Below are 13,654 nucleotides of genomic sequence, written 5' to 3'. Positions count from 1 at the left end.
GGGACGTTGGGCGTTATGTGGTCACCTGGAAGAAGGCAGACATCATAGATTGACTTGCTGACTGAGACAGTCAAAGCCTGCCGAAGGCACCATGCAGCAAAGCAAGGCCTTATTACAGACGGCACATTTAAAGCAGAACACTCCTTACTGGAAGTTATTCATGAGCGCTATGTTTCTGTGATTTTAAATCACAACGTAAAAAAGGACAATTACACAACATAGCATATTTACTTACTTTAAAAAGTTCTTATACACACTTTTGGGAGTTTATACTTCATACTTCTACTCCTCTACATTTCAAAATATTATACACACAAAATGACCAGGTGTAATTAACTTCCACACATTAAATAAACAATTTGAATTATCTCCACCTTGATCAGCTACGATGGTGAAATCCTTACATAAAAATTATATATATAATCCAGTAATATAATATGGGCAATATAGAATATAATATAGAATTCTGTAAACAGTTAGTTTTACTTTTGATCTTCTTGTAATTGTATGAGATCTTGTAATTCTCATTTTGCATTGAATGCACTTTTCCTTGCATCTTCTCTGCAGACTTAGAGAAAAAATTATTTGACAATTTAAAAGCAAAAAAAGCAAAAAAAATCATTTTTTCCAGCTTTTAACCCGTATTCTATTTTCAGCTGCTCAACAAACTTCACCTGCCTTCTCATCGTTACTCACAATCCCAATATTTGCTGTTGCTTTGTCAGAGAAGTCGCTGGCATCTTCCCCAGCTCGGTGCGTAGCATCCAGCCAAGCCTGAAACCCGACTCTGCTCCCAGGCTTCCAGTTACAGAGCAGAGGTCTCATGTACTTGAACCCCAAGTGTGTTTTCATCTAAAATCTCAAACAAAACTTCAGGCCAATCTGTTTACACACTTTATTGAGCATCATGTCCAATATACATTGCATTGACACAAAATGAAAAACAAACAAAGAAATCATGGCGTTAGGGTGGATTACCTGGACACACCATTTTCAGAGCGTATTGCTTAATGACATTTCAAACGCACCGAATCTGTGCAAATACAGTGAACACCGGTCAGAGGAGGTCATGGTAGGTTAGAAAATTCTGACTTAAAAAGGTAATGTCAACAGCAGTTATGTGATCATAAAGAAATCTACAGAAATCTACTAACTGTACACATCACATTCACCCAGAATGTACTAACAAATGGTAACATACCCAACTCCTTCCAACCTGATTGCATGCGCCAAAAAGATGGTTAGCTAATTTTTACGATGCCCGTCACAGACCACGATCCTGAACGACATAATACAGAACGGATGTCGTCGTGGCTTCATGGCCAGCGACGCCATCGATGAACGTGAACAAATCAAGCCAATGGTTTCCAGACTCCACCCAAACACGACTGTGTAGCTTCTTCAAAATAAAAACCTAGACGGGAGCATTGTGTCCATTTCTCATAAGAACACCTTTTCATAAGTTTACTAAGTGGTGAGTTAACTTCAAGTCTATCAAGAATTACAAACCGGATTCAGGGATTAAATGAAAAGGTGATAAATATTATCTAAGTTGAACCAATAAGAACTCAAGCAATGATAGAATTAAAGAGCGTTACTCAACAATCTATCCAGAGTCCTCACACTGATCGGCAGCCAAATGTGCCACAACAAAGAACGAATGACTAGCCTAATTCTACTGTGGAGCCCCTACATTCCCCATGTTAATAGATTAAGAAGGTAACTGGTTAACCAGCACACACGTGGACTGTATTTGGTTATCCATGAGTCACAATGACGTTGTGAAAAGACGTTCATGAATGAATAGATATCTCCGTTGACCATGAGGGCCGCGTGTTCAAGGAAAGGCTTGGGAAGATTGGAGGTTTGCGGTGCTGCTAATTGAGACCCTAATAAAAGGTTGATCCTGAGAAGTTGGCACGAGTCTTCTGTTACCATTTGCTCTGCTTGTGCTAGTCAATCTGTTATAAAACAATAACTCTCAAATCACTGAGTAAGCCATTCCATTTACATCGACAGCTAGCAACAATACATAACGGAGCTGTTTGAGGGGATCATGCAGGTTTGAGAGTCATGGTTTTATATCTCTTAGACACGCGAGCACGAGGAGAAAATGCCAGCAGGAGGCCGTTTCTCAGAAAACAATGGTATGAAAAACCTTCTAGAAGTTCTCAGCCTGTCCCTCTAAACAACAAGCAGACGGTGAGGACGTGAAGCCAACAAAAGGCAACAGTGATTCAATGACAGTGTTGAAAATAAGCACGTCTACTGACAAAGGTATGTTGGGCCGACAGTAACCTGGTGACAAGTTCTCAGTAGGGAGGACAAGTGATGACCTAATGGTAACGGGTTGGTTGTTTGACACAATCTTGATCACTAAATTGCATAAGAAACCTGGTATAAAGTAGAAACTGTTCAGCAGCAGATAAAAAAGCAAGTTAATTTACAGTAGTGACATATCTTACATCATTAATTTTTCAAAATAAATAAAATTAAATATACAATTCCAGGTAGGAAACAGGTAAATTTCGCTGGTAGGGTTTCTCAAATTGGCTCATCTTGTGGATAACGACAACCGTTCACAGAAACGTGGTTGAAGCCAACCAACTCCTTTGACTGGCAAAACAAGGGGTGCAAAAGCCTTTCGGTGACATTTTCCCTCTGAAGGCATTTCCTTTAACTGAAGGGGAAAAAAAGATCAGAATTACTTTTACTTCCAAAGAAACAAGGTTTCATACATCACCATTGCTGAAATTACTCAATATACTTACCCTGGAATTTACACTTGATTCCTAATCAAAAGCCATCTCTTGACTTTTTCTTACACAGCGAGCCACCTTCCTCTTGAATTCACCGTTGGGGTCCTCCCTCCACTCTTTCTGTGGGAGCAACGACACATGCTGGGCTTACTTGAGGTGCCATGATAACAAGAACGATAGGAGCCTTTCTAGTATTGGTGGGGTGGGTGAGGGAGTGTAACTCACCGCCGCGTCCACATTAGCTGGTGAGTCACTGTTGGGGTCTGCCAGCATGGAGATAACACTAATCATGATTGTCTCTACAGTGTGGATGGGAAGCCAGCGCTCCTCTGGCTTTTCATAACCAAACTTATCTTCTCCCGGCTCGTGCAGAATGGAGATGCAAACATCCCCGTTCTTTGCCACTGTGGAGAACGGGAGCTCAAATGTAACAGCGGTGCGACACAATGCAATGACATACTTCATTACAACTGAACTCAATGCCTGGATTATGTTTCTGCTTAAATCACAGAAATGACTCAAATATTCCAGTAGCGTAGCAAAAAAATAAATAATGAATTGTATTGTCCAGACAAAGTGATGACAATGAAGATTTAAAGCAAGTAAACATAACAGAGTCTGCTGAACCTGTTTACCATTTGGGTGCCAAATTTCAGTGATGAACTTCATCTTCGGAGGCCGTAGCGGATAATCATAGGGAAAGGTTAGGTATGCTTTGAAAAAACCTCCTTCACTGCAATACAAAGAACAGACAATAATGAATTTAAAGTAGAAATGTATATTAAGTATTTCTCAACCAAATTACATGATTTTCCAAATATTTTCTCACTTACAAAAGGGTATCTTGTGGACCAATGATCACAACTTCCCATTTATAAATGTCATCATCATCTATCAGACCAGCTGAAAAGCCCTCCACGGGGTTCTTGTTGAGCTCTGGAAAGAGAGGCATAAAGGATTTTTAATACAATGAACTAGAAATAAAACAACTTTAGTAATTTCACAAAAAAAAAGACAAAGATTTACATGTGTGAGCAAGAAAGTAGTCGGAAAAAGACGAGGGTCAGTTAACCTTGTAAGAGTGGGTGCCTTAATTCTGGTTTGTGAGTCAGGCAGGTCACACAGAAGTAGGAGATGGAGATGGAGAAGGGGACAGGGAACGGGGAGGTTGACCTTTGGCCTCCCAACTGGAAGCCTGAAATAAGGGGAGCGGGGGAATCTATCCTCTTACACTGCCTTTTTATTTTTTCCACAACTTCAGGGCAGACCCTCTCTCTCTGTCAAGAACGGCCTGGATTTAGATGACTGTAATGCAACTGTGTGCAATAGAAGTGTTGTTCTATTTCTGTCTTTGTGTGATATAGGATTTGTGCAATTTAGTTTTATTTGTGTTTTGTAAGCAATATGTTATATTTAGTTATAGGTAATAATTTGATACTGTACTTTATTTGTATCTATATGCAAAAAGAATTTCTGTTCTTACTTTACTTATTGTATTTATGATTGTATATAATATTTGTGTTGATGATCGTTATGATTGAATTTAATTGTTCATATATGAAGTTTTATAGACATTGTTCCAAATGCCTCAATACATTTTTTTGGGGGGGGGGGGGGGGGGGGGGGGGTTGGCACACGGTGAAGGCTTTCAGAGGAAAATGAAAATGCAGCGCGGGCATAATGAACGTGCGTTGAAATCACTGACATTAATAAAGCGTGTGTGATGGAAGGTACAGGTAAATCTAAAAAGGTGAGGTGCAATTTTATTTCCTTTCAATTACTGCTGTTGATACAAATTCTACTGTGACGCAGCTGCAGGAAATGTTGCAGGAAACTTTGCATTCACAACAAATGTATGATGCAAAGTAGGTAAAAAGCTGCTGACCCCACTGAACAAGTAGCAAGCGCTGTTTTAGCCCCTTTAATTAACACCATTACTTTCAAAAAGCAAAGCATCAATCGTGCTGATTTGACCTCCAGACATTGACATTGTCTCATTGACTTCCTCTTATGACTTTTCCGTCATCCATATCAGAGATTTCAAGTTTCAGTGATTTGTATCATATCAGAATATTTACTGAAGTAATAGAAATGTTACTTCTAGTATCTCTCCATTTATTCCATATATATTATTTCTTTGTGCCACTTTGTAGGAGAACAAGTCATAGTCTCACAGCATTGTTAATATAATAAACAAACAGTTTGGCTAAAGTTCACTGGATCAAATCGTGGTTGCCAAAAATAATTAGCACTGTGAAGTGAATCATAAACTTGAAGAACTGAATTTAATCAACCACTACAGTAAGTGATTCACACACACAGAGAGCACAGTGAATCAGTCAGAATTAATCACTGGATGCAGTGGCAGATGGACGTCGTCACTCAGAAACACAAGAAAACCTGAATCTAAGGTTGTGCATCACGATGGTACATGAATTTTGAAAACGTGTTTTTTTTTTCATTTGGCTACACACAACTGGAAAAATAATAAAACCATATCAATTTCGTGATGAGATTACATTTTCTGGGATGTTGACCATCGTAATATGTTCTAATCTTGAATGCTGCATTTTATGACCTTATTTGATTTTTTTTTTCACTTAGTAAGATTGGTAGTGACTGCCTCTTCCTGTTGGCCATCATATTAAAATTAAGAATTATATTTTCTCATTTTTATCAGACCGGTGGAAAAGAAAATCTGAACTTGGCTGTCAGTTAGCTGCAACTGTACATCACGGGGAATCTCAGTGTCCAAGTCCATATCTGCCATTAATATGGAAAAAACACACACGCATCTGTCACCAACGGTTGTAATATTGATAACTCGTCTCGAGCCAACAGTAGAAGTGATCAGTGATGGACTGGAGGCGGAGATGCGTTAAAGCCGGCGGCAGTCGGAGCCAGATTTGTGCACCAGAAACATTAGATGTTATCTTATAGACCCAGGAGGCCAGTTTGCCATTTTATTCGAGTCGCTACTGATGTGGTCGCAATATGTGTCTACGAAAGGCTCGGAACATATGCAGCCATCATTAGCAAAGCTTAAGTCATCAGAGCAGATGAGTCCCAGCACTGATTATTCCTTTGTTCCGTCCAGCTAACTAATGTCGAACTTGCTAGCCCGCTAGCAAGGTTAGCGTTGTGATTCACTGTTGGTGTTATTTGAACCATGTATTCTTACGTAAGCGTGTTTATTTCCGACAGAAAATAGGTAATCAAATCAGCTCAGCCACACACTGAACTGCGGTGATAAAGGAGACCATTGTGTCGCTTGCTTAGCTTACTCCTATGGCGTAAACATAGCTTTGCGTAGCTACAAAAAAGGAGCTAACGTTAGCTGCTCGGTAGGCAGCCTTTGTAGCGGCTGTATGTGCTCACAATGATTTATTCATATTACCTGCCAGTTGTTTTCGAAGAAGTAATGCTGATTGTTCGGTCATGGTACGTGGACGTAAATGAAAATCACTTTGTGTCGACAAATACTTTTCGAAAAAACAGAGCTAGAGCTCAAATGGGGGTGAGATCGTGCGCTGTCTGCTGCTGATTTCCCTCTGTGTTTTGACACAAGGTTCAGCTGCTGGCTTTAGCTCTGCGCATGCGCGTCTGCAGTGAACTATTTCTGTGTGCGCGCGTTCAAGGCGACGTTTCTTTCTCGAGAAATCAACAGGCACTAATCTAGGACACAATACTGTACTGCAAAAGGATATATAAATAATATATTTATATATATATGTATGATGAAGATGCTGACTGGTTACTTGGTTGTTGTGTACTTCTTGGTGTTTTGTTGTGGTTATATTGATTTAAAGTAAAATTGTCTGACAAATGTAAAATGTTTTGAATTACTTCTACCACTCTTATTATTTGACACATGAAGAAGAACAACTCTTCCCTGATCTCCATGTTTGAGTTTATACATTTGTCTCAGTATTTAATCATTATTATCTATTTGCATTGTTGTTTTGACACTTTTATTTTTTGCTGATACCTGTTGAAACAATGCTTGATCCAAAACAGGGACACAATGTGGTATTATTGTGTACTCTGCATAAAATACTTCTACTACTACTACTAATTACATCACACTATGTGTACCTATGCAATGGCTATTTGTCATAGAATATTCACCTTTTAGATCAAAATACTTATGACTTGACCATTGAAATGCATACACGGCAACACTGATGTCACCCCTATCCTCAAGAAACCAGGTCTCAGCCCCGACATCATGTCCAACTTCTGGCCCATCTCCAATCTTCCCTTTCTGTCAAAAATTCTGGAACGTGTCGTCGCTGCTCAACTCAAAACCCACCTCTCCTCTAATCACCTGTATGAACCATTTCAATCTGGATTCCGCCCACAGCACCGAAACAGCCCTCCTAAAAGTCACCAACGACCTCCTCCTCTCCTCTGACTCCGGCCACTTCACCATCCTCATCATGCTTGACCTCACTGCAGCCTTCGACACCATCAACCACTCCATTCTCCTCTCCCGTCTGGAAAACTACTACAACATCACTGGCACTGCACTCTCCTGGCTCCGCTCCTACCTCACCAACAGACAGCAATTCATCAGCATTAATAACTGCACTTCCTCCACTGTTCCTCTGTCCCAAGGCGTCCCCCAAGGTTCGGTGCTTGGTCCTCTTCTCTTCATCCTCTACATCCTCCCCCTTGGCAACATTATTCGCAAACATGGTCTCCACTTCCACTGCTACGCTGACGACGTCCAGATCTACATCTCCACCAAATCCATCACCACAGCCACCTGCTCCACTCTGACCACCTGCCTCAACTGTGACAAAACAGACATGATGATCATCGGCCCCAAATCCCTCATCAAAAACACCCACAACTTCACTCTCTCCGTCGACAACTCCACTCTGTCCCCGTCCCTACACTTGCGCAACCTTGGAGTCATTTTCAACAGCAACCTCACATTTCAACAACACATCAATCACACCACCAGGACTGCCTTTTTTCACCTCAAGAACATTGCCCGTCTCCGCCCATCACTCACCTTCTCTGCTGCCGAAACTTTGATTCATGCATTCATCACATCCAGAATAGACTACTGCAATAGCATCCTCTACGGTTCACCTGCCAAAATCCTCGACAAACTGCAATACATACAAAACTCTGCTGCCCGCCTCCTCACCCACACCCGCTCCCGTGACCACATCACCCCTGTTCTGCAAAATCTCCACTGGCTCCCTGTTCCCCAACGCATTGAATACAAAGTACTCCTCCTCACCCACAAAGCCCTCCACAACCAGGCCCCTTCCTACCTCACCGACCTGCTCCACCACCACTCTCCCCCCCGTAACCTTCGCTCCTCCGACACAAACCACCTCTCCCCACCTGTCAGGACCAAACACCGTACCTGGGGCAACAGAGCCTTCTCAATTGCTGCCCCCTCCCTCTGGAACTCACTACCCCCACACATCCGAGCCTGCACCGACCAGACCACCTTCAAATCACTCATCAAAACCCACCCCTTCAGAATTGCCTTCAACCCCCCTTAATCCACTACTTCATCTGTATTGCATCACAAACTTGTTTTTAAATGTTCCTGCTTTTAAACCGTTTTTTAACTTTATATTACTTGTTTTTAACCGTTTTATAACTTCACAGTACATCTTTTTAACTTATCTACTTAAGAATAACCTGCTTGTTTTAATGCACTCACTTGTAGCCTCCCTGTGTTTAATAGTACTTGTTTTAAATGTATTGATTTTTAACCGTATATGTAAAGTGTCTTTGAGATCCCTTGAAAAGCGCTATACAAAATAAATGTATTATTATTATTATTATTATTATTAATAAAAAAAGAAAGTAAACTAGTATAAAAACGTACTGTATTTGTGTATTTCATATAACTACTGTTCAGACATTATTTAGCAAATTTGTCGTGTTTGTATTATCAGTTGTTGCCCAAAATAAAAGTAAAATTGAGGAGCTTCACATTAATTCACTAAATAAGAAATATTGCTGCAGCGAATGCAGAAGGTGCGTTCATAGGTATCGGAGATAAATTAGCATCCGCGACGTAACATCTAATAGTAATCTTTTAACGGGCGAATTAAAACGATTTACTGACAAAACTTGTCAAATATTACTTTAAACTCTGTGCATTTTACCTGTTGTTTCTAATTAAAGTTACCATATACTGAAATCGCTCGCCAAAGACACGGTTTTCATGAAGTTATCGTATTTGCTAGCATAGTTGTTAAAAGAACGAGCTTGTGAAGAGAACGTAAAGGCAGCATTATGCGGAAGGAAGGCCGTTCGGCGCCATATTTAATACATCAGAAGCTAGCTAGCATTAGCTGTTTACAAGCCCAAACTTTCAACCTGAGACGGAACCTAAAGCACGCGTCAACGTAATCGAAAATGAATGTTATAGATCATGTACGGGAAATGGCTACCGCTGGCCTTCACTCCAACGTCCGGATAGTGAGCAGTTTGTTGCTGACAATGAGTAATAACAATCCGTAAGTACTGCCAGAGCAGGGTCCGTCTATTTCCTGAAGGTTGCGTGCCTAGGCCACTGTTTTATGTTGTCAGCCGAGACAGCCCAAAGCTAACGGGTCAACAATACCTGGCACTACTTATTGTAGTCGTTAAACAGCTTTTATATAAATACATAAATAATTAGACAATATGATATACATTTATATTATTTGGGAGGGAGCTCGTGTTCGTCCCTTTCCAAGAATATGAAGCGTTTCCTACAGTTAACGGCGCCCGCTATTAGCGCTTAGCTTGTATTGTATTATGATTTCAACCGATCAACGAGGATTTTTTTATATTGTTGAACACTGTACCCACTCCCCCTTACTCCCCCCTTGTCAATACAGTGTGATTTGATTTTTAAAAATCAGTGGCTATGTGCCATCACAGCTACAATACAGTGTTTATGTTCCGGATGTAGCCCAGCGTATACAACTGTAGCAGAAATGAGGATGCTTTTACTATTTATATACAAACTTCTTCACTGTGTTTGTTTGTTGTTGTGGGTTTCATATTCAAGAATATTGTTGAATATTATTTTTTTCTTCACTTGATTTTCGAGGTGTTTCTTGATTCCATTGTGTCAATGATGACGTTCTTATTTGGATCTTTTTGATTCAAGAGAGCTTTTCTCGCCGGCCCAGAAGTACCAGCTGTTGGTTTACCATGCCGATGCCATCTTCCATGATAAAGAATACCGTAATGCTGCCTGCAAGTACAGCATGGCATTGCAGCAGAAGAAGGTTCTTAGCAAAACATCTAAAGTTCGCACTTCTACTGGCGGAGCTGCATCTAACATACAGGCACAGGTATGTTTGATACATGTTTCAATGTTTGATTGAAGCCTGCAAGACAGCACTGCAGTTGCTTTGTTGTGCGCCTTGAGGGGGAAATATGCATACCACTGACTTGACCAGTGAGCATGAATTGTAATAGAAAAAAAAATTAATTACAAAGAAATGTTGTCTTTCAGAGTTTGCCCTCAGAAATTGAGGTAAAGTACAAGATTGCAGAATGCTACACCATTTTGAAACTGGATAAAGATGCCATTGCAGTGCTCGATGGAATCCCATCCAGACAGAGGACTCCAAAGGTAGGCTGCTACTCTCATAGCTATTGTCATGGAGGGTTTTTCGTCTTACTTCAGACACACTGATGATGTACTACTTCTTTCTCTCAAGTTGGAGACCTTTTGGCCGCATTATATAAATAACAAGAAGCAAAACAAAAACTATATGCATAAACCTATAGATCTTTACGTCATAAAGAAGTAATCCTCACATCCTTCACATAAGGTTGTAAAGCTAATCTACTTTCCAGGTGGATCTACTTTGATAAATACTGTCTTTTCTGGGGGAAAAAGGAAAATGATCAGCAATAGTATCATGATCACAATGTGAAGTCAAACAATTACCACTTATAGTTTTTATTTGGTCTGGTTTTTCAAACGTTTGTCAAATGGATGTTATTGTTTTCTCTTGTCTCAGATCAACATGATGCTAGCTAACCTGTACAGGAAGGCGGGTCAGGAGCGCTCTGCAGTGACGAGCTACAAAGAGGTCCTCAGACAGTGCCCCCTCGCCCTGGATGCAATCATTGGTATGCATGATCGGTTGCTCCTTCGTCCATTATTTAACCTGCTGACACACAACTCAAGTTGATGTTACCTCTCTACACATGAAGCTCTGCCCACAACATCTCTGCTTGGAATTGAATGAAGCACGTAATCCAGCTGCTCTTTGAATAAACGTTGCTTCTTTCCCTCTAGGACTTCTCTCGTTGTCAGTCAAAGGGGCTGAAGTGGCATCCATGACCATGGATGTGATCCAGAGTATCCCCAACCTGGACTGGCTCTCTGTTTGGATCAAAGCTTATGCCTTCATACATGCAGGAGACAATCAAAGAGCCATCAACACGATTTGGTGAGCAGAGCAGGGACATTTTATACAAATTGATTGAACATTGCGGTTTCTTTTTTAATGTGTCTTGTTTATTTCATGCGTCTCCATCCCTCCCTCGTCTCAGCTCCCTTGAAAAGAAGTCTCTGTTGCGGGACAACGTGGACCTCCTGGTGAGCCTGGCTGACGTCTACTTCAGGGCAGGTGACACCAAGAACGCCATCCTCAAATTTGAGCAAGCCCAGATGCTGGACCCGTACCTCATCAAAGGTGTGCTGCAGGATCAGTGTTAATGGATTCGATTGACCTAGTGAACTGACGAGACTTGGAAACAGGGGAGTTTTTGTTGTCTTAGTAAAATGTCTGTTGTTGTTTGCACTTGCAGGAATGGACGTTTATGGCTACCTGATGGCCCGTGAAGGCCACTTGGAGGATGTTGAAGTCCTGGGAGGACGATTATTTAATATCTCAGACCAGCATGCCGAACCCTGGGTGATCTCCGGGTGAGTCATTTGAGTGGTCACAGTTACTTTCTAATAAAAAAAAAAACTAAAATAACTAAACTGCAACTTGAAATATCATTGTTTTGTTTTTCAGTTGTCATAGCTTTTATAGCAAGCGTTACTCCAGAGCCCTCTACCTCGGAGCAAAGGCCATCCAGCTGAACAGCAACAGTGTACAGGCTCTCCTCCTGAAGGGGGCAGCACTGAGAAACATGGGTCGGGTTCAAGAAGCCATCATCCATTTCAGGGAGGCTATGCGCTTGGCCCCCTGCAGACTCGACTGCTACGAAGGCATGTTTGAATCGTCTCTGTATTCCTTTCAGATGTAGTACATTTGTCCTGCTTTAGCCGTTAACTATTAACTGTCCCTTCACAGGTCTGATCGATTGCTACCTGGCATCCAATGGGATTCGAGAGGCTATGGGGATGGCCAATAACATCTATAAGACTCTGGGGGCCAATGCACAGACTCTGACCATCCTTGCCACAGTGTGCCTGGAAGACCCGGTGACTCAGGAGAAAGCCAAAACCTTGCTCGACAAGGCACTGGCGCAGAGACCTGACTACACCAAGGCTGTGGTCAAGAAGGCTGAACTGCTCAGTACGTACAACATTTTGCTTGTCACAAATCAACTTGGCTGTTTGCAGAAATGATAATATATTCAGTTATGTAAGAAATATTAATATCGCTACAGAGGTGGAAATGATGGTGTCCTGTTTCTTTGTGAAGGTCGGGAACAGAAATACGAAGAAGGGATCGCTCTCCTCCGGAACGCCCTGGCCAATCAGAGTGATTGTGTCCTGCACAGAATGCTGGGAGATTTCCTGGTGGCTGTCAACGATTATCAAGAAGCCATGGATCAGTACAGCATAGCGCTAAGGTAACCAGAGAATGATTTTTTTTTATGATGGAGATACCAAAGTACAAGATGAGGATTTGTTCCTCAGTTTGTTCATTTTCTTTACTTAGCTTGGATCCCAACGACCAGAAGTCTCTAGAAGGCATGCAGAAGATGGAGAAGGAGGAGAGTCCCACTGATGCCACAGTGGAGCTGGATGGTGACGACATGGAGGGCAGCGGGGAGGATGGAGATCTGGAGGGCAGCGACAGTGAAGCAGCACAGTGGGCTGATCAGGAACAGTGGTTTGGTATGCAGTGACCCAGGCCACCTAAGGTACAGTCACTCCCTAACAGACTGCAGACTGTGGAAGCTTTCAGCCTTCAGGGTTGTCAAACAAGACAAGGTGGCCTCTGATAATATTTCCCCAATATTCTGACAACTTTATTTCACTGTGGAGCCTCGTTTTACACGTTCCCAACAGGAGCAGTACACACTCAACCCCAGAGAGGCTTTTTTTCCCCTTCAGCACTTTGCCTTTCATCTTGCTGGTCGTCTGAATAAATGCATCACAGTCCCAGATGGTGCAAAGTATAACTTAATGTAAAATGTGTTCACTACAAAGTGAGTATCAGCCTATTTGATAAAAGACCTGCTTTGGATTTTGGGTGGAGTTGCTCGGTATCCTGGAGAGCTTCTCCCAGGCAAGGTACTTGGAAATGTAGATGGAAGCGATTGTCAGAATGGGATGGTGTGATGGGAGATTTGTCTGGAGTTATCCTTCATGTGTTGCAGGAGGGCAAAGATTTTAAATTGGCGTTTTGTTTGACACTTGTTTGCTGCAGAGAAGAAAAGTTGCAGATCACAATGAAGGTTGTGAATCTGCTACAACTTTGGGTCTCTGACAGGCAACAGTGTGCGTGCGTGTAAAAGAAAATGTGACTATGTACAATATTTTCACTGCTCTTTAAAATATAATTTACATTTTGTCAGTCATAATGTACATGTTTTTTTTTGTGTCGGTCTGCCTTTGTGTCACAAAAAAAATAACCCTGCAATTGACTAAAGTGTTACTTAACTATTGCAAGATAAATGTTTATATTTTGTACATATTTTTAAAGTGTATAATAAAGTTATTAAAC

The 13,654-nt window shown here is 41.4% G+C and overlaps 2 protein-coding genes across 2 annotated transcripts; one reads left to right on the top strand and one right to left on the bottom strand.

The window, feature by feature from the left end:
• Positions 1–881: 881 nt before the first annotated feature.
• Positions 882–6,334, bottom strand: LOC311023661 (ubiquitin-conjugating enzyme E2 G1-like). The gene is made up of 6 exons (XM_084025640.1): positions 6,157–6,334; positions 3,593–3,695; positions 3,395–3,492; positions 2,985–3,163; positions 2,772–2,879; positions 882–2,680 (listed from the first exon to the last, which is right to left on the bottom strand). Exons 1-5 carry the CDS (start codon positions 6,197–6,199, stop codon positions 2,793–2,795), a joined length of 510 nt encoding a protein of 169 aa, XP_083881766.1. The 5' UTR covers positions 6,200–6,334; the 3' UTR covers positions 882–2,680; positions 2,772–2,792.
• A 2,720-nt stretch (positions 6,335–9,054) lies between these two features.
• anapc7 (anaphase promoting complex subunit 7) lies at positions 9,055–13,449 on the top strand. The gene is made up of 11 exons (XM_084025064.1): positions 9,055–9,253; positions 9,895–10,081; positions 10,246–10,365; positions 10,760–10,871; positions 11,041–11,194; positions 11,298–11,440; positions 11,556–11,673; positions 11,768–11,964; positions 12,050–12,274; positions 12,404–12,554; positions 12,644–13,449. The coding sequence occupies exons 1-11, from the start codon at positions 9,153–9,155 to the stop codon at positions 12,831–12,833; spliced, it is 1,698 nt and encodes a 565-aa protein (XP_083881190.1). The 5' UTR covers positions 9,055–9,152; the 3' UTR covers positions 12,834–13,449.
• The last annotated feature ends 205 nt before the right edge of the window (positions 13,450–13,654 follow it).

This window comes from Eutrigla gurnardus (assembly GCF_963514095.1).
Source record: "Eutrigla gurnardus genome assembly, chromosome: 13".
NCBI classification, from domain to species: Eukaryota; Metazoa; Chordata; class Actinopteri; order Perciformes; family Triglidae; genus Eutrigla; species Eutrigla gurnardus.
Note: the sequence above shows the minus strand (reverse complement) of the source record. Positions and strands in the feature narration are given on the sequence as shown.

Excerpts from the sequence above, each read along its gene's own strand:
- LOC311023661 (XM_084025640.1), bottom strand. The coding sequence starts at position 6,199 with ATGACCGAACAATCAGCATTACTTCTTCGAAAACAACTGGCAG. Across the intron at positions 3,696-6,156 it reads TCTTCGAAAACAACTGGCAG|AGCTCAACAAGAACCCCGTG; the intron begins GTAATATGAATA and ends CTCTCTTTCCAG. Across the intron at positions 3,164-3,394 it reads TGAAATTTGGCACCCAAATG|TGGCAAAGAACGGGGATGTT; the intron begins GTAAACAGGTTC and ends CGTTCTCCACAG.
- anapc7 (XM_084025064.1), top strand. The coding sequence starts at position 9,153 with ATGAATGTTATAGATCATGTACGGGAAATGGCTACCGCTGGCCTTCAC. Across the intron at positions 10,082-10,245 it reads CATCTAACATACAGGCACAG|AGTTTGCCCTCAGAAATTGA; the intron begins GTATGTTTGATA and ends GTTGTCTTTCAG. Across the intron at positions 11,965-12,049 it reads CAGACTCGACTGCTACGAAG|GTCTGATCGATTGCTACCTG; the intron begins GCATGTTTGAAT and ends GTCCCTTCACAG.